General features: G+C 40.0%; 1 protein-coding gene across 1 annotated transcript in view; it reads left to right on the forward strand.

Annotated features, from left to right (window-relative positions):
* SYNPR (synaptoporin) overlaps positions 1-14,780 on the forward strand; it is a 166,038-nt gene extending 151,258 nt beyond the window's left edge. The window contains exons 4-6 of the mRNA XM_014056640.2: positions 3,192-3,387; positions 11,496-11,687; positions 12,491-14,780. Of these exons, the coding sequence (XP_013912115.1) occupies positions 3,192-3,387; positions 11,496-11,687; positions 12,491-12,769 (667 nt within the window). The 3' untranslated portion in view covers positions 12,770-14,780. The remainder of the gene's footprint in view (positions 1-3,191; positions 3,388-11,495; positions 11,688-12,490) is intronic.
* The last annotated feature ends 6,108 nt before the right edge of the window (positions 14,781-20,888 follow it).

A 20,888-nucleotide genomic window follows, 5' to 3' on the forward strand; every position in this document is an offset into this window, starting at 1 on the left:
GCTCCTTTTTGGTAATTTGTGTCACCAAAGTGCTGGGTGACTCTTTCTTTTATTCTTCATCTGCTCCTTCATTTCTAAGACTTCAGTGGTTTTAAAAAGCTAAGAATCTTCACGGATGGACAATTTGCTTAGGGAAGGAGGAAGATAAGGGAGAATAGTAATAGCAGCCATCAAAGTAATTCTGGAGGTGCTACTTTTTAATTGCAACTCTGTGTTGTCTGTGTAGTCGCAGAGAGTCAACAATGAATTGATGATATATAATCCATCCATCCATCATCTCTGCACTTCATTTCTTCAATTGCCGTGGGGCCCTCAAGATGATTGACAACAAAGCACAGTAATGGAAAGCAATAAATGATGTAGCAAATAAAATAATTCCTTAAATAAATCAAAAGCCATCTGTGCAAATAATCTGTTTATAATAAGGTAATAAATGACAGAGGTATTAGGTAATATTAGGTAATAAATGACATTAGGTAATAAATGGCAGAGGTATTTTTGATATGCTAAAAAAGTTACATTGAGTTAAAATATAGACACTTAAACATGTGTGTGTATACACACACACACACACACACACACACACAATATTTAGAGATACAAAGGGTCCTGAGAACTAAATGCATTTAAACTGAAATATGAGTGGATACAGAGAATAAATACCTTTGGTGAATTGTGTTTGTGACTGATTTGGTGAGTCTTATTTTTGCAATTTTTTGCAATTTTGCAATATTAATAGATTTGTATGCCGCCCAATCCCAAAGGACTCTGGGCAGCTTACATAAAAACAGTTTAAAAGGAAGACAAGGAAGTTCCTGGCCATTCACGAACTCGCACATGCGCAGCCTACCTTTATCCTACTGAATTCTTTTGTTTCTTGCTTTTATGGAGGAATAATGGTAAGTTAGGGAAATCTTCTGGCTGGTTTCATACCTTATACAAGCCATAAAGAGTTTTGTTTGATTCAGCTATAGTGGTTTTCAGAACTACACAACCCATGTCCCATTGGGTCATTGTTTCAGAGATACTTTACCAGATTCCTGGATACCTTCAACAACAACAGGTCTTTTAATGCACTGTCCTCTGTGGCAAAGTTCTTGAAAATTCAGGGGAACCTTCAGAGGTGTATCTGTCTTGGAAAATAATCTGTGGGGAACTGCATAGCGCAGCCAAACAAAAGAGTGGGATGGTTCTTTAAAAATGTAAACAATCCTAAATTCTCTCCAAAAAAATCCCTAAAGCTTGTAGCATCTGGTGATTGATATCCATAACCAATGACAACAATGTCATGCATAGCAACATGTGCAAATTGCATATTTCGGTATATTGTCTAATGCAAGTGCATAAGTCATGACATTTGTGCTTGGTGAAGCCTAAGTGCAAGACAGAACACAAATGCAACATAGCCATGGTGGTGCAGTGGTTAGAATGCAGTATGCAGGCTGCTACTGATGTCTGCTGGCTGCCAGCAGTTTGGCAGTTCGATTCTTACCAGCTCAAGGTTGTCTCAGTCTTCAATCCCTCCTAGGTTGGTAAAATAAGGACCCAGATTGTTGGGGGCAATTATGTTGACTCTGTAAACCACTTACAGAGGGCTGTAAAAACACTGTAAGGCAGTATATAAGTCTTAGTGCTATTGTTACAGAGAAAAATATGTTTGGCTCAGAAGCCTTTGAGACTATCACACAAATAACAGATACCATAATCTATCATTTGAGAGTGCAAGATGCGGTAAGATGGATTCAAATTACAGAAATGTAATCTCCAATGGAATGTTTGATAAAGAAGCCATAGTAGCTTGAGAGGAGAATAAATTACCCAGTGTTTAAGTATCACCTAGGCACCTATTTGTTTGTGTCCATTTTACAAAATATATAACCCAGCCCAATCCTGACTACTTTGGGGTTGTCAACACACAAATTAAGCTAAATATAAATAATGTAATATTATATCATATAAATGTAAGCACGAGTTATAATGTTTATGCACTAGTTGACGTCTTCTATACCTATCTGGTTTAGTCCAACGATGATATCTAAATAGATATTGTCAGAAAGCATTTCACCCCAAACTGTCTAATTGGCATGCCCTAGCACCTGGTTCGTTGACCAGTAATGGGCCACTGAATGCCAGAAACTGGGCTGTCCAAACAAGTGAAGCCCTATCCAGGGGATAAAGACAGGATGTGAAACCATGCCCTCTCTGGTCCATGGAAAAACTTCTCTCCACGAACCAGTCCATGGTGGCCAAAGAGGTTAGGGAGCACTACCACGGTTGGGCTGTTATGGGTTTGCCCGGGTTTGAGAGAACCATAGCTAACGTTATGGCTGGTTCAGAGAACCTCCAAATCCCACCCCTGGCTGACACCTCCCACTCCATCCCTCCCCTCCCAGGAGTCTCCACGCAGCCCGTTTTGGATGCAAGGTGAGTGCAGAGCCCACGTGGAGGCTGGGGGGGGGATGGGCCTCCCATAAGTTCTGGAAGGCCGGAAACAGGCCTGTTTTCAGCCTCCCGTGGGCCTCTGGAACATGGGGTAAGCAGTTTTCACCCTCTCAAATAGCAATAGCAATAGCAGTTAGACTTATATACCACTTCATAGGGCTTTCAGCCTTCTCTAAGCAGTTTACAGAGTCAGCATATTGCCCCCACAGTCTGGGTCCTCATTTTACCCACCTCGGAAGGATGGAAGGCTGAGTCAACTCTGAGCCGGTGAGATTTGAACAGCCAAACTGCAGAACTGCAGTCAGCTGAAGTAGCCTGCAGTGCTGCATATGTATATGTGCAAGTAGCATATATCAATTCACATAATGTTTGAATAACACTTGGTAGGGCATTATTATATCACAGACATTTGAAGTGCACATGGAATGCACCTCAATGCTGTAGAAAGTGTATCCAAACAATAGATGGAAACTAATCAAAGAGAGAAGCAACCGGGAATCAACGAGAAACTTCCTAACAGTGAGAACAATTAATCAGTGGAACAGCTTTGCCTTCAGAAGTTGTGGATGCTCCATCACTGGAGGTTTTTAAGAAGAGACTAGTGGACAGCCACTTGTCTGAAATGGTATAGGGTCTCCTGGTTGATCAGAAGACTAGAAGACCTCCAAGATCCCTTCCAGCTCTATTCTGATTTATTGATTGAACTGTTTTCTGATTCCAATTCACTTTCTTCTTGTTCTCAATGTTAGGTTGTACCAGGTGAATTTTGATGCTCCCACCTGTGAAGGCAGGCGAGAAAAACTTTCACTAATAGGCGACTTTTCCTCTTCTGCGGAATTCTTTGTGACTATCGCTGTCTTTGCCTTCCTCTATTCCTTGGCAGCCACAGTAGTTTACATTTTCTTCCAGAACAAATACCGTGAAAACAACAGGGGTCCTTTGATTGTAAGTATGTGTTCAACCACTGCTAACACCTTTGTCCTTGTAATTGATGCATCTGTCTAAGTTATCTCTCTCATTGGATTCATTTCAATTCTATTGTCATCTGATATGCAGGTTTTTCTATTTCCTACTTAGATTTTACAATTATTGAATAGTGTTATTTGGAGGGTTATTTGGTGTTAATTGGTGTTATTTGGAGACTGTTATTGAGAATCCTACAGAAATAGTTTGAAGGCAAACAAAGTTTTCCCAATGATATTGACAAGATAAACCGAGTAAACGTTGACAAAAAAAAATCAGAACTGTCATTAGTGATTATTGTGTCTATGCTGACATCATGTAGATACACTGATTTTATAGACCTTAGTTATGAACATTCGAGAGGAGTAAATACTGCTATTTATCCCTTTCTATAGGTATTACAAATACTATGGAAGACTTTAAGGGGGTGATACAACATCTTATCTTCTTTAAATCTTCATCCGTGACTTTATAGATCCTGAAGAGATATACGTTTTTCTATATATTTGGAATGGGGTTTTTTTAAGATTTACTGATTTTTTTTAAAAAAATCCTGTGCTACTGATTTTCTTAGATTATAATCTGCTTTGTCCCAAATCTGAGAATTAGTCCTCATAAAAATATACTGTATATGTTAAATACCTTTAGCTTTTAAAAAGGAAATAAATTTTTTTAGGTTGTTCCATTGAAAAACAAAATCCATAACTGGGTAACCCTTTCATAGGAATAAGCCAGAATGATATAAAGAAATATAAAAGCTTTAAAGTTTGCTGGCTAAGTTTTGTCTAAAAGCAAGGTTTAATAACAGACCTCATTACAGAAATCTGAAATAAAACAGCTGAAGGGATATTGTCAAAATGGACATGATTGTATTTATTGTTACAGAATTGCTTTATCTCAAATGCATTTATAAGGTTTATATAATCGAAAATGTGTGCTGACATTTTGGTTTAAGCAACAAAGAATAATTGTATATAACTATGACCAACAGCGTTATAAACACACAAAAACAACTATGAATGAGATAGCTCAAATATCTTAAAATTAATCTGAAGTTTTGTCTGTTTGTCTGGTATTGTATTACTGGGTGTGCAGATGTACATTTGCTCTCCAATTATTATCTAAAAAGGGCAATGTCAGCACCTCTTCATTGAGTAATTAGGAAAGAAGACCATGAGACTCCATGGGTAGAAATCAAGTGTACTTTTACTAATTATAAATGATTAGAAGCGTAGCAAAGCGAAGACTGACTATTTAGACGCGAAAGCGATTGATATATAAAATAACCCATTCCCCACCCCTTGGCATCACAGTTACAGTCCAATCATAATTCTCCTAAGTGTCAGATGTGAGATAACTTCGAAAGGCATCACCAAGATGGAATGTCGGTGCCGTTAGCCTTGGCGGGAACCTCCTCCGCATGCGTAGTCCGACAGGCAGCAGAACTCCAGAATCTTCCTCCAGCACAATTAGTAACCCTCCCAAATACCATGCCCTCCCTCCCCGTTTCATGGCAGCCAAAGCAGCAGCAAAGCAGAGGCTGACAAGTAGCTTTATCTGTATATAAAAACTTCATTCCAAGAAGCTCTGTAGCTACCAACCATGGGTGGGTTCTGGCTGCTGCTACTGCCGGTTCAGTCAGGAATGTATGTGCATATGCTTGATGAGCTCAAGATGTGCATTTGCAGTACTAAAAATGCTTCTGTGCACGTGCAGATGCAAAAATAAGATGGCGGTGCTTATGGCGCTGCCGAGAGAACTGGTTCAGGGGCGTGGCTGGCCGAGTTACTACCTATTCAGCCAAACCGGTCTGAACCGGTAGGAACCAAACCTCTGCTACCAACTCCAGCATCTTTAGCTTTACAAGTAATTGTTGCAAGTTTATTTAAATCTTCAACAGGCAGCATTAATTACTCATAAAATTATATTCTACTATTTAATATGTGAAAGGCATTTCTATATCATGCACGGCACCTAACCTCAAACCGATGTTCTTCTGCTCTTTGCCATTGCTGTGATTCCATTCCAATCAGGAGAAATAATTCTGTTTTAACATCACTGCATTTTTATCCTTCTGTCATCATTTCTAATCCACACATAGGAAATGTACAGTAGCAGTAAACTATAAAAGCTGTAATGGTGACATTTTCATTGCCTGTAATCTGCACAAATAATTGGATGAGTTATCCTGCCTTGTAAAAAAATCACCTTTATGTTTTTGTAGTCTCTGAGGGAAGTCTGCACTGATAATCATGCTATAAATGGGAGGTTATTTAGGCAGTTCACCCAGCTCTAAGAAACTCAAGAGTAAATCATGTCATAAATGGGAGTATGTACTTAACTCCCCCACCAGAAGTGATATTCAGCCGGTTCTGTCCAGTTCTGTTGAATTGATAATGGAAATTTCGATTAGTTCAGAGAACCAGTAAATACCACCTCTGTCTGGCCCTACTCCCATCTATTCTCTGCCTCCCAAGTCCCAGCTAAGGGGAGGGAGGATATGGGGATTTTGCAGTAACCTTCCCTTGCTACTCCCACCAAGCCATGCCAGCCAAGCCACCCCACGCCCACCAAGCCACGTCCACTGAACCAGTAGTAAAACATTTCAAATCCTACCACTGTCCCCCACCCAAAAGAAATCTAGTCTTCAGGCTTCAACTGAGGCTGTCCTTCACCTCTCAAATCAGGGCCACATTTTTTGGCATCCAGACAAAAACCCAAAACAACATTTCCCTCCACTTTTTCCGGGACACACAGAAACATAATACTACTGATTGCAACAAGGTGATTTTCATCTGAATGCTTTCTTGAATGAAAGAAAGCCTAAATGCAAATGCACTTAATTGGCCTTAATGCTCCACTCTAAAATGCAAACGGCCTCTACAGTTTTGGTTCCACATCTTCCATAAGCATTAGCATTACACTTCCTGCCACCCTTAGGGATTTTTCTTAGGGAAAAAAATAATGTGCCAGATTATTTTGGGGGTGGTGTGACTAAATTGAATATAGGATAAAAATAACATTTGAATGCAAGACTGGGGAATTCTGGGAGTTGAGGTCCACATGTCTTAAAATTACCAAGGTTGAGAATTCCCAGTAAAAAAATAAGTTGGTGTCTTGAGTGACAACACCTAGGATGCTCATTGGATACTTCATCCCAGTTCAACAAATTGCTTATTTCATGGTTAGAGTAGAGGTATCACCTGATGTCCTACTTTCCAGCCCTGTATGGCTGTCATTTATTATGAACATTATATGGTTACAGCAGAAATTAACAAAAGTCTCTCCCTTTGGGTGCGACCTTGTCAATTATCCACAGTATTATTTCCTGTGGCATTGGAAAGTTCTGTGTCCTTTTGTTTTGTCAAATTTTTAGTCTTTATTAGCCAGTTAACTATTTTTGATGTGCAATAATTAAAAATCAAGCTACATTTTTTTTGTTTTTGCTAATTGAACTGAGTGGTATCTGTCTTTGCTCTAATCTAGATATAGGGATTAACAGGGAGTATAGGAGGTTCAAACTCATTATCCATGGTAGTTTTCCAAGAATTTTTTTTTTTTTTTTTTTTGCAACTTAATGGAATCTCAGAATGAAATCAGGTAACGAGGCTCAGAACTCTGCCTGTCTGCCATCTGGTCAAGAACAAGATGATTCTCTGAAAATGGGATAGAAGCAAATTTAGTGTGACTTGATTTAGTGTGGCTGGCAAAAAATAATAATAATAAAGGTAAAATTTGAAAGTAGCCAGGATGCATCTGGACAATGAGAAAAGAAATATCCATTAAAATTTACCATTAAAAGCGATTAAATATGCTAGAATTTGCATAGCATTAAAGTAGGAAAAAGGATCCCACTGGCATCTTTGTTCTCCTACTCCCGTGATGGTGAATCTATGGCATGTGTGCCAGAGGTGACACTAGAGCCCTCTCTCTGAGCACGCATGCCATCGGCCCCAGCCCAGCTCCATCGCGTTTCTAGCTGTCATTTGTGGGACTAAAAAGCCACATGAAACAGCCTTCCTCCTTGTCACAGTACATTTGCTGTTGCTACCTTGAGCAGGAGCACAGTGAAATTTAGCTTCCCAATGGGAGAGGATGGAGCCCTTCCTCCTCCTCCTGAAGCCCATGACAAAGGAGAAGCCCTGGCAGCTGTGACAGGTGAGGAGGGGTGTGTGCCAGGGCTCTTGCCGCCGCTGTTGCCGCCATCTCTTCTTTGCCACTTCCCTGCCCCGCCCCGGGTCGCCTGTCTCTTTAAATCATGCTTCTTTGTCGCCACACATTCTTCTCCTGAAATGAGCCCATCCTTGGGAGAAAGCATGTGCGGCAGGCTCCTCTCAAGTGCCTGAGCGGGACAAAGCAACTGGGAAAAGATTGAGGAGGGGGGATAAGGTAAGGAGGAAGAACGGAGGCTTCTCGGCTTGCTTTCGCCTCCCGGATGGCATCCAGGAGTCAGAGTGAGCCGAGATTCTGCAGGGGAGAAATAGAAAGAGAGGTGGGTGGGAGGGAAAGAGAAAAGAGAGAGAGAGAGAGAGAGAGAGAAGGAGGGAGGGAAGGAGGGAGAGGAGGGGGAAGAGAGAGAAAGGGGGAAGAGAGGGGGTGGGAAGGAAAAAGAGAGAAAGAGGGAGGAAGTAGGAGAAGAGAGAAAGGGGGGAAGAGAAAGAGAGAGCAGAGGGAAAGAGAAAGGGAAGGTGATAAAGTGAGAGAAGGAGAGAGAGGTGGGAAGAGAAACAGAGATGGGGAGGGGAAGAGAAAGGGGGAAGAGGGAGGTAGGGATGGTGAAAGGGAGAAAAGAGAAATGCTATTACAAAGTTTTTCTTTTTTGTTGTTGCTAAAGATAATAGTTCAAAAACAGAAAAAAGGGGGGGAGAAAAAAAATCACATTTTTCTTAGAACAATTAGCTGAAATCTGCCTAGTTTATCATCATTTTAGGTAGTAAATCTTCATTATTCAGGTTAAATTGTTGGCACTTTGAGATAAATAAGTGGGTTTGGGGTTGCAGTTTGGGCACTCGGTGCCAAAAGGTTTCACCACCACTGCCCTCCTCCATTGAAGGCTAATCTTATAGCTGCTATCCAGATGTTCCAAACCTATTTTCCATATAGGATTGGGAGGGAAATACTTTGATGAAACTGTGTGGAAAGCAGCTTACCAATCAGTATATCCTGTGTTCTTTAGATAGAACCAAAGCTCAGTCTCAGGATAAGGCAACTTCCAATATTTCTTTCTCTTGGTAAATGCAAGTGGAGGTTCACTTCTCCCATGTTGGCCATAGAGGTGTTTGTCAAGTTATGACTCTCCAGAGGTCTTGACCAAAGGCTCCTAGGAATGTCAAGAGTTGTACCTTATCAGTTCTAGCACCAGATTAGAGAAGGTGCTCGACATACTATCCTAAGGAATCACCATCCAAACTTAAGGAGGAATCAGGCTTCTCCTGGCAAGCTGGACTGGATACAAGAAATTCAAGGGCAGAAAGCTTCTGATCAGTAAATTTATTGTAGACAAGCTAAATAAGCCATGATGAAAAAAGAATCCAGTGTCTGCTGTGTGTTTCCTTGTAATTTCTGTAGCAATATGTTATCCATTGCAGCTTTCTGGGCCTGTCACAACTTCACCAGAGGCCCTTTAGCCAGGCCATTTCAAGGTGACTCAGGATGGCCTTCATGGCTGCCATAGCAGTCCTGTGGCAAAAGGCCATGCTTCGCCCAATCTTAGGAGCCCCTTACCTTGTCCTGTTACCACCTCTTTTGAGGTGGACATGGGGCTGGACTCTCGATTGCCTTAGGTTCTGTACCAGTGGTTCTCAACTTTCCCAATGCCGCGACCCTTCAATACAGTTCCTCATGTTGTGGTGACCCCCAACCATAAAATTATTTTCGTTGCTACTCCATAACTGTAATTTTGCTACTGTTATGAATCGTAATGTAAATATCTGATATGCAGGATGTATTTTCATTATTAAAAATTGAACATAATTAAAGCATAGTGATTAATCACCAAAAGAATATGTAATTATATATTGTGAAATATTTCTTAATATATCTATATATTAAGAGAATATATATTTTTCTTTATCTTTCTGTCTCTCTGTCTCTCTCTCTGTGTGTTGTGTCTGTCTGTCTCTGTCTGTGTGTTGCTATTTGTCTCTCTCTCTCTCTCTCTCTCTCCCCTTCTGTCTCTCTTTGTCATTCTCTCTCTGCTCTCTCCTCCCTCCCCCATCTCTGTCACTCTGTTGTGTGTGTATATGTCTGTCTGTCTGTCTCTCACTCACTCTGTGTGTGTCTCTGTCTGTCTGTCTGTCTCACTCACTTAATCATTCACTCTGTGTGTGTCTCTCTCTGTCTGTCTCTCTCTGTCTGTCTCTCCTTCCCTCCCTCCCCCATCTCTGTCATTGTGTGTGTGTGTCTGTCTGTCTCTCCTTCCCTCCCTCCCCCATCTCTATCACTGTGTGTGTGTGTCTGTCTGTCTGTCTATCTCTCCTTCCCTCCCTCTCCCATCTCTGTCATTGTGTGTGTGTGTCTGTCTGTCTCTCCTTCCCTCCCTCCCCCATCTCTATCACTGTGTGTGTGTGTCTGTCTGTCTGTCTATCTCTCCTTCCCTCCCTCTCCCATCTCTGTCACTGTGTGTGTGTGTGTCTGTCTGTCTGTCTCTCACTCACTCAGTCACTTAATCACTCACTCTGTGTGTGTGTGTCTCTCTGTGTGTGCCTCTCTCTGTCTGTCTGTGTGTCTCTCTGTCTCTCCCCTCCCTCCCCATCTCTGTCACTCTGTGTGTCTGTCTGTCTGTCTCTCACTCACTCACTCACTCACTCACTTAATCACTCACTCTGTGTGTCTCTGTCTGTCTGTCTGTCTCTCCCTCCACCATCTCTGTCACTCTGTGTCTGTCTGTCTCTCTCACACACAGAGACACACATACTGTGGTCACCTTTAATCACAGGTTAAAAGTACCTGGCAGCGGCATTTTTCCCTTGGGGAAAGTCTACGAGGCTGTAATTTATGGGGTGTGCACATGCCACACACCTATGTTTTTAACGGCGTGGAGCCATGGCGAGGCTCTGCGCGGCTAGTGATGACTCCGGAGCCCATTCGGGAAGACGAGGAATGCGATGGGGACCCCTCTCCCCGCAGATGGGCTCCGTTCCCCACACATCTTTCACAGCCATCTCATTTCCAATTGGGGGGATCCATGCAGAGGATTTCTCCCCCCCCCCATTGGAAACGAGGTGGCTGTAAAAGACAAGGCAGCGCTTTGTCAGAGTGAGAACACTTTCCCCGCATTACAAAGTCTCCGAGGCTGTAATTGTATGGGGTGTGCATGCGCACCTCTGTTTTCCACAGCGTGGAGCCGCAGAAACACTCTGCGCGGCTGGCGATGACTCCAGAGCCCATCCACGGAGGGTTTCAAGGAATGCAAGATGGAGTTTAAAGTTTAGAGTTCCGATTGTCTTAGCAACCCCTGTGAAAAGGTCATTCGACCCTCAAAGGGGTCACGACCCACAGGTTGAGAACCGCTGTTCTATACCATGCGAGGCATATAGAAAAAAAGGAGAAGGCCCAGGAACATGAGGCAGGCCCAGAAGAAGATGGAGAGACAACATCAAAGACATACTACTACTACTACAAGAAGCATCAAATAACAATGGTTGAGGCTGCCAGAAGTGCAAGAACCAAAACCTGTACCTCCCCCAACACTGGAAGTGGTAAAAGAGGAAGAAAGACGAAGAAGTCTGCTTGGTATCACATGCAAGGCCTATTTTTAGTCATATTGAAATTAAAATTCTTGTATCTCTTTACCCCATCCATGTCATGTACAGGCTAGAAGTCCATCACTTTTGAGCGGGAGAGGTTGTTTCCACCCATCACTTCTCTTGACTGATCTTCTATGAGACTATGAGATTGTTTATAACCATCTGACAAATAACATCATTTTTTTTCCTGAAAATTGTTGAGCTGAGAATTGAACTATTGTGCTTCCACATCATGTACAACTTTTATAAGTAGGAAAATACAAATGCATTCTGAGATTATTCTATCCTTCTGACCTTTTACTATCAAACATGAACTTGCAATGTTCGATTTGGGTTTTGTAGGATTTCGTTGTGACAGTGGTGTTCTCCTTCATGTGGTTTGTGGGTTCTTCTGCTTGGGCTAAAGGTCTGTCTGATGTCAAGATTGCCACTGACCCAGATGAAGTCCTCTTACTGATGTCAGCTTGCAAACAACAATCCAACAAATGCTTGCCTGTGTACAGCCCTGTTATGTCAAGTCTTAATACTTCAGTTGTGAGTATTCCTTTTATTTGGTAAAAAAATGAGGGGTCTGAAATAAAATGATAGGTGCCCTACAGAATCACTCAGCATTTATCTTTTCTCACCCTTCAGTTGGAATCCACCATATTTAACCTAAATCATTGATTCTTCAAAGGATAATAAGATAATAACAGCATGAGTGTAAGATAATAATGGCATGTGCCACTGATTCTTTAAATACACATAGTGTAAGCAATTAGGAGCATTTAAAAAGATAATAATTGAGCATTCTGGTTGTATTTAACAATCAAAGTGTATTTATCCTAGTTGTATGAATATATATATGAATATGAAATTAATTTCATTAGATATTATGGAGAATTTGGAGGAAAAAGGCCTTTTAATCATATGAGTTCATAAATAGCTAATATTATGGCACTCCAAAAAAACATTACTTTAGGAAACAAATAGATGATTGACTGCCTCTGGTAACAACATCGTGAAGCCACAGATCCAACATCAAAGAATAAAACTCTTCTTTCAATTAGTTTTTTGTAGCTCGCTTACTAAATGAAAGCTGTAAACTGTTTTCCATTTATATTTTCATTTCATTTATATTTTCTATCTCTACCTTACTACAGGAGTGACAGATTAATATTTGCTTTAACCACATCTTTGGAAGGTTCTCTGGGCAAAAATAACCTTGAATTAATAAGTTGGCTTTAGACATTTTTTTAAAGAAGAATCACAATCATGTGAATAATCAAGTGGGAGGGAGAGGGAGAGAGAGAGAGAAACTTAAATGAAATTTAATGTCTTGCTTGGTTTTTGTTTAGGTCTTTGGATTCTTGAACTTTATTCTCTGGGCAGGAAATATCTGGTTTGTTTTTAAGGAGACTGGTTGGCATTCTTCGGGTTCAAGATATCCTCAAGAGACCCTCGAGAAACAGTCCAGCAGCTATAACCAAGGTGGCTACAATCAAGATAGCTATGGGTCGAGTGGTGGGTATAACCAACAGGAAGGCAATTTTGGGCAACAAACTAATTATGGCCAAGTTGATGAATTTGGCCAGCAACAACAGAGTGGCCCAACTTCATTTACTAATCAAATGTAGCCACTGCAGAGTTCAGAGAGCCCTTAACGCTGATCATTTGTAGAAAGCTCAAACATGGTGATGATAGCACATTTCTGAGTGTTTGTAGATTAATGTGACGACGAGTTTCAACTAATCCAAGGTCTGTGAATATGAACTGCTGGAGGTGGGTTGTGGCTCTTGTTTGTTTGTGAATGATGAAGTTCCCCCCAGTAGATGATGATGATGGTGATGATGATGGTGATAGTGACAACAGTGATGATGATGATGATGATGATGCGTTCATCACAGTGGTGAAATGAAGTAACTAATTGTTATACGTATGGTATAAATACCCTTACAGTAGTTTTGTACATGTATGATTAGAATGTTTTGTAGCCTTCAGTCTGTAGGTTAAAATATGCATAATATAATTGAATTAGCATTAGCTTTTCTTCTGCATTATGATGAGGCAAGATAAGTTTCCTATGATTTCTGAAGATTACTCTGTGTAGGACAAAGCATGCATTATATCTCCTATATTTTCTCCATTGCTTTCTGACTGCTAGTTTATACAATTCAATACTTTTTATGCGTTAAAATATTTATTTGATATTCTTCTTCATTAGAATGTTAGTTGGGTGTGTAGCTGCATGAAACCACATACTTTTCACAACTGAATATTATGACTGTGAACATGGAACTTTTCTCCATTCGTATTTAATTGTTTTGTTAATATAACATTTTAGATAATGTATATATGACTAATTTATTTATTCTGTAAAGTTGGATCAATTACCCAAAATCTGAATTGTGTATCTAACAAAAATATTTTTCCTTGAAAGGAAATTTTGAAATATATAACTGTTCAACTGTTTTCTGCCTATTAAGTTCAGTATTTGTTCCTAGAGCCATATTTATGTTGAAGCTGTGTGATTCCATATGGATATAATATAAGGACCAAGTAACTGTGTTTACATCTTTACAAAGGTATTTATTTATTTTATTAGGATAACAGAGGTGCAGATACTGACACAACTACACAATACAGCTATTGCAAAACATTACAGAAAAGTTTGTCCTATCTTGTCATCACTGTTGAGGAATTTTTTTCTTTCTCGACTTCTGAATTTGGTGCTACCTCTAAATAAAAAACAGTGTCAGAAGTAGAATTTTAACAATGAAAAAGACACAGCCATGTCTAAGCAGGGAGCATGATTAACTTAGAGATCCAGTTGGTCTCAAACTATATATAATAATTGCAAGGGAAAACATTCTTTCCAACAATTGAATGAAAGAGATCAGAATCAATGGCAAGAGAAGAGAATCAAACTTTTGCTAAATCTCGCTAAGCTTTATTCTTCTCTCTGTTCCAGATAAGATCCCAGATAAGTAACATGGAGTTCCAGTGCTAAAAATACATCTATCATAAAGCAGACTGAACTTTGCCTTTATTGTTGTGAGATAGGTCCTTTACTGTTTTTTGAAGGAAGCTATCTTACAAATTGAACTGGTTGTTAGCCAACCAGTCTAGATGCCACTTGTATATAAAGTGAAAGCAAATTCCACTTCCTTCTAGCACTGGTGATGTTACCTAGCTGGGTAATGAAACGTCTGCAAGGAAACAACCAAGCTCAGAGAGAATTAAGGATTCCATAGTTTAGATGTGTATCTCTGTTCAGTGATTGTGGCACTGAAGGAATAAGGGGATCTTGCCATACATTTATCAGACTGAGCAGCTCATACCTGGAGTAAGAAACAATTAAGAACTGCCAATTTTGCATACACACTAGAGTCTGTACATAAACAAGGCTCATTTTTTCTTATTCTATTTGCAGCCTATAGAGAATATACCATAAAACCGGAACATCTGTATTTCTAAACAAAAGTGTTTCTGTCTATAATATAATTGTATAACCTGTACATGTTCAAAGCATCATTTAGCATAAAGCAACGTAGTCAGTTATATGATTGTTGTAACCAATGTACGGCTGCTCCGTGAATAAATTAATATTGTGGTATAATTATTTGATCTCAATAAATAAAGTGTGCTGCATACAAAAATCGTTTGAAGGATTATGGTACTGTTACAAAATTCTAAACTAAAGCAACCTTCTACCTCTACTCAGAGAAAGATGGTGAATGTATCCTGCTTCAATCAGCAGATAAAATAGGACCTCAAAACTGCCAAGCAAGTTTAAAAAAAAAAAAAGGCCTTACTAAAAATTAGGGGTAAATCAGTATCTTCTGTTGGATCCACTTGGGCAAGATGGGAGATTCAGACAGATTGAAGCATAGTAACATTTCAGAAAAACAAGAAGAGAAACCAATATATAAACCATGTAACATACCCTTTTACTGTATACTGATAATGAGTGTGCTGAAAAACTAGCTGACAAAGGACTGTGTCTGTGTGTGTGTGTGTGTGTGTGTGTGTGTGTGTGTGTGTGTGTGTGTCCTTTGTATATATAAAGTATCTGACATTCTTTGGGTATCATTACAGTTGGTTCAAAAAGTTTTTTTCTTCTAGCAGGAGTATTTATTTATTTACTTACTTACTTATTTATTTGCATTGCGATTTTTACTAATAACTCCAGGTGGTGAACATATCCAACACACCTTCCTCCTTCTCCTGTTTTCCCTACAACAACAACACTATGAAGTGTCTTGGGCCGAGAGAGATTGACTGATCCAAAGTCATGCCTAAGTGGGACTAGAACTCACGGTCTCCCAGTTTGTAGCACAGTGCCTGAATCAAACTGGCTCTCTTATAACTCGTTATTTTCCAGATGCTTTTGATAACAATAGCCATAATCTCTGCTGGTCGGGGTTTATGGAGTTGTTGTCTTAAAACATCCGACTAGCCCAGGTTGCTGTTTCCCCGAGGTAAAAAATAGCATATTATTGGAGAGGGGAGGAAAACATCATTTTTCATTCAGGGCATTAGAAGGTCATGGGAAAGCCCTTCAGAATCAGACCAATGGAGACTACCATTGTGACTACTATCCTAGTATACATAGACTCACATTGGTATAGAGAGAGTCAGCCTGGACACCAGCCTGGACTGCTGGTTCGGTGCACAAAATTTTTTGCTTGTGCCTGCTCATTTTGCTCTCGCGCACGCCAAACATGCACTCCTCACATCTGCGCCTTTACACCTAAAAAGATCTGCGCATGAAAAAAAAGTAAATTTCTGCAATGGAAATTTTTCTGCGCATGCGCAGAACCAAAAATCAAGATGGTGCTGCCAACAATAGAACCGGTTCAGGTCCACGGGCAGCCGAGTTACTACCTACTCGGCCGAACCAGTCTGAACTGGTAGGAACCCACCTCTGCTGGACACAAGTGATTCTGATATCAGGCCAGACTTGAAAATTATCAAGTTCAAATCTGTCCTCAGAACCTCACTGAATGACTTTGAACGGTCCAGGGTGTATTTTGTGAAGATCACATGAAAAGAAAGTCGCTTTGGGAGAAAAGTAGCTTGTATGTCAATGAATAAATAAAGCTAAACTTGTCCAAGTCTCACAATCAAGGCACAGCAGTTGTATAAAAGGGATATAAAATTACTATTCTCGAACCTCCCTTCATACGTTCTGGTTGACATTTACCTTGAAATATGTTCAAAGGCTACATAATCTCATCTATGGGATTTTATTATGTAATAAGTCCTATGTTATTGCTCAGACCAACCTGTCTCACAGGTGTGTAGTATGGGGGACGAAATAGAAGACAAGCCCTATGCAGTGGTGAAATTCAATTTTTTTTTATTACTGGTTCTGTGGGTGTGGCTTGGTGGTCGAGGCATGGGAAGGATACTGCAAAATCTCCATTCCCACCCCACTCCAAGGGAAAGATACTGCAAAATCTCCATTCCCATCACACTCCAAGGGAAAGATACTGCAAAATCTCCATTCCCATCACACTCCCCGCCCCCTCCAGGGGAAGGATACTGCAAAATCTCCATTCCCACCCCACTCTGGAGCCAGCCAGAGGTGGCATTTGCCGGTTCTCTGAACTACTCAAAATTTCTGATACCAGTTCTCCAGAACCTGTCAGAATTTGCTGGATTTCACCCCTGGCCCTATGTAAGTTGCATTCAGTTTCTGAGAAAAAGTGGGTTATAGATCAAACAAACAAGTCCGAGAATGAATTTCCCCAAGAGAAATGAAATACTCATTGTCCTCTCATATTTATGCTGCAGTCTGGCCAAGAAACTGAATAAAGGAATAAAAATAGTTCAATAAGTCCAAAATAGTATTTTTTTTAAAAGCTGTAGTCAAGGATCTTTTGGAATTTTTGATACAAATGTTAAGACAATTCTTTATTGTTTAAGAAAAAGAGAGCTCCAATTCTTTGCTCTATACCTTCTTTAAAAGTTACATGTCAGGCTGATTTATTTATTGTGAGTATTTATAAAAACTAAGGGCAGGTTTTTTAGTCTCATAGGTTTTAGTGACCACTTATACTAATTAGATGTTTCTAAAGCATCTGTTCCAAATCAAAATGTCAGCAGATGCTGTAATTGTAAATACAGCCAGTGGGTGGCAAAAAAAGAAATTATTAAGATAAAACTTATAAAAACTCATTTTATCATCCCATTAATCTTTCATACAATAGGTTTTTTTTTTAAAAAAAATCAGTTTTAAGGTCTAGCTTTACTCCATGGTGTCAATTTTGGAATCAATATAATTGCAATTGCAGATATGTCTTATTATCCTTTAAACTCCAAACACTCCAATTAACTAAAGGTGCAATGCAGGATCATGTTTAGATATGGCAAGGCTCCAAGCCAGTATTTCTCAACCTTGGCAATTTTTAGCTGCGTGGATTTCAATTCCCAGAATTCCCCAGCCAGCACACTTAAAGTTGCCAAGTTTGAAAAGCACTGCTCTGAGCTATGGGAAGCAGTAAAAGCTCTATTTGGCAACTGCTAAGAGAAGAGATTACTGTGTAATAACAGAATTTGGCAAGAACAGACACACAATGGGTTGGGAAAGGGCCAAAGAGAAAGTTTGAGTCCGTTAGGGTTGGATCAAGCTAAATTAACAATAAGACAAAGAATTTTAAATATAGACAGTAAAACAGAGAGCCCTGCCCTCCTCTAATGATCTGTGGGCGTATTCTGGGAGAAGAAAGAGCTGCAACCGAGGCAATAGTCAGATAAGGGATATCTTGGCCTACCGGAGAAGTGGGAATATGAAAAAGCATCTCAGAAGTATCCCATAGGGGGCCGTGGTGGCTCACGCAGTAAGATGCTGAGCCTGTGCTCCACTGAGGTTGGCGGCTCGATTCCCTAGAGTGAATAAACCACATAGGGACAGGAAAGGCGCCTCCCCCTATTGCCTACTGCCATTCAAGTGTCCCACAGGTAAGATAACACCGCCCGAAAATATTCTTTTCACAGAGGAAGCCGCTTCGGTGATCCCTGGCTAACACATGCCATACGCTTAAAAAACAACAACCCACCACAGCTCATGTTCTTCTTTGTGGTCAGTTTTGTAGGGATCCTTGTCACCTGTTGCTTTGAACTAAATTCCCAAGGAATTGCAATAGTTTCTATTTACATCATCTGTTAGATAATCTTAATCCCAAAAAATGGAAGACCATGTTGAACAAGGTTTTTCTATTGATGCCCTGACCTTCTGGAATATATCTTCTCCCCTGCAACCTTTGATCTAGCCAGCTCCTGCAAGATCAGTTTTTGAAAAATGTTTGAAACGTGACTTTTCAGTAGAAATGTTGAAAATAAATAAAGCCAGTAAGTATTGCTGAAAAGCAATTAAATGTCCCTATTTATAATTTCCATACAATATTCTCTCAATACCTTAAACAATTTTTATGCTAACATAGTTTTGCCCTACAGTCAATTGTTATTTTCCTGATGATCCTAACTTAGCTCCCATAATTCACAATCACTCCTTTTTCAACAAAGAACTTGGTGTTCCTTTTCTTATCACCCTGTGCGTGCTGCACAATTTCTAAAGTTGGCAGGTGATTGTCCCATCTTTCTACATCTATATTTGGTATTTGGCATTTTATGTAAATATTTTCCCTCATTTGTGATATACTTTTATATCTTCAACTTCTCCTTTCCACCTAATAGGCTGATTTTTCACTACTTCTTTATTGGATATTCTGAATAGTTTTTATGTTCATTTATTTTCCTACAAAATGCCTCTAGGCAAAAAAAATTTTTTTAATAAAGCTGCCAATGACTTGCTAAAGAAAATCAAAATAAAATACCTCACTAATTTGTTACAGGAAAAAATCATTCTCCTTTTCAAAGCAAGTAATTTCTTTTGAAGCCATTCATACCTCAACTATTTTAACCTTAAAAATGTCACAGAAGAATGTGGTGCTATTTATTAGAAAACATTAAAAGTGTTGCTGAACATTGCGCAAGAAAATAATCTCATACAATAATTTTCTTCATGTGTTGTTAGTAAAAATTGGTTCTTTTATCCAACTTCTCTCAATTGAACTTCCACTCTCAAACAACAGGGGTTTCTGCAGAGGTGGGTCAAGAAAATCAATTGAGCAGCCACAACTGCATAAACATGTTTTTTTTTTAAGTATGTTTCTTTGCTTGGCCCGCAGAATGTAAAAGGCCCATGTAAGGCCTTTTAACTAAATTCCCAAGGAATTCCAATAATTCCAACAAGTAGACAAGATACTAGAACAGCAATAGCAATAGCACTTAGACTTATATACTGCTTCATATTGCTTTACAGCCCTCTCTAAGCAGTTTACAGAGTCATCATATCACCCCCAACAATTTGGGTCCTCATTTTACCCACCTTGGAAGGATGGAAGGCTGAATCAGCCTTGAGCCTGGTGAGATTTGAACTGCCAAATTGCAGGCAGCCGGCAGTCAGCAGAAGTAGCCTGCAGTACTGCATTCTAACCACTGCATCACTGCGGCTCATGAAAGCATTAGGCTTCTCATCAAACAAGGGAGTAAATATCCTGATTAATGATAGCCTTATTTGAAAGCACCTCTGACTGTGCTCTCTTTACTGGAAACAATATGCTTTTGGGATGATGTTCCTGTTTGTGAAGAAACATTGAACCTCTGGACTGGCTGGCAAGTCTGATCTGGGAACCCTGGACTGGCTTTGGATGCTTCTTCTGCTTCTTCTTAGCTCAAAGCTAACCCCGCCTCTCTTGTTTACATTCCTTTGCTTCATTACTAACTCTTGAAGTAAAACTGATAATCTCCTAGGAGACCATGTCTGTTTGTGTGACTGAAACCTGAATCAAGACAGTAAATGGGGCTCAGAGTACTATCTCAGATTACTATCCCCACTATTTTCAAATCATGTTTTAAGTATTTTTCTTCTCCTGTTTAAGCCTACTTACAACATGATTTCTCTTTACAAAGTTGGGCTCAAAAGACATACTGTAGGTGCCATTGAAGGCTTCATTATTTTTCCATTAAAAACAATGGCCAGGCAGTCTATACCCATGATGGTGAACCTATGGCACATATGCCAGAGGTGGCATGCAGAGCAGCTGCTCTTCTGGTTTCCAGAGCTGGTCTTTGTGGGTGCCGGAGCACCTGGAAAACTGCCTGAAAAATGACTTGAAAAATGACTTGAAAAATAGCCAAAAACCAGAGTCTGTTTTCGGGCTGTTTTCAGGCCAAAAATTGCCCGAAAATCGCCTAGAAATGGCCTGAAAAATGCCCCCCAAATGGCCAAAAAACAGGCATGCACATGCCAGGCAGCTGATCTTCGGGTTTCTGGCACTCCGGTGCAGAGTGTTTGGCACTAAGTGCCCAAACATTCTGGTTTGGGCACTTAGTGCCAAAAAGGTTGCCATCATCTTTCCCTAAATCTACATTTGCCCATCAAATACAACCACATGGCCTCCCCATAACTAACATGTGCACACAGAGTTGTCTCACAGTTTCTGAATACAAGAGTGGCAAGATAACCCATTAGCAAATAAGCCAATGTAACAAGAAGGAAGTATGATCTTGAGGGACAGGAGGAAGAGCTACTACCAAGACAATGGTCAGAAAAAAGAAACCTGAGTCCAGGGTAGAACTGTAACCTGAGAAAACATCACAGACAACCTTCCCTAATTCTTATGGAGAAAAGGGGGTGTGTGGCTGTACAATTTGACTTGCTAGCTTTGGTTTTCTAATTTGATCTAC

This window comes from Thamnophis sirtalis, unplaced genomic scaffold, assembly GCF_051295495.1.
Source record: "Thamnophis sirtalis isolate CommonGarterSnake01/CBP01778 unplaced genomic scaffold, rThaSir2_p1.2 scaffold_3, whole genome shotgun sequence".
In the NCBI taxonomy this organism is placed as follows: Eukaryota; Metazoa; Chordata; class Lepidosauria; order Squamata; family Natricidae; genus Thamnophis; species Thamnophis sirtalis.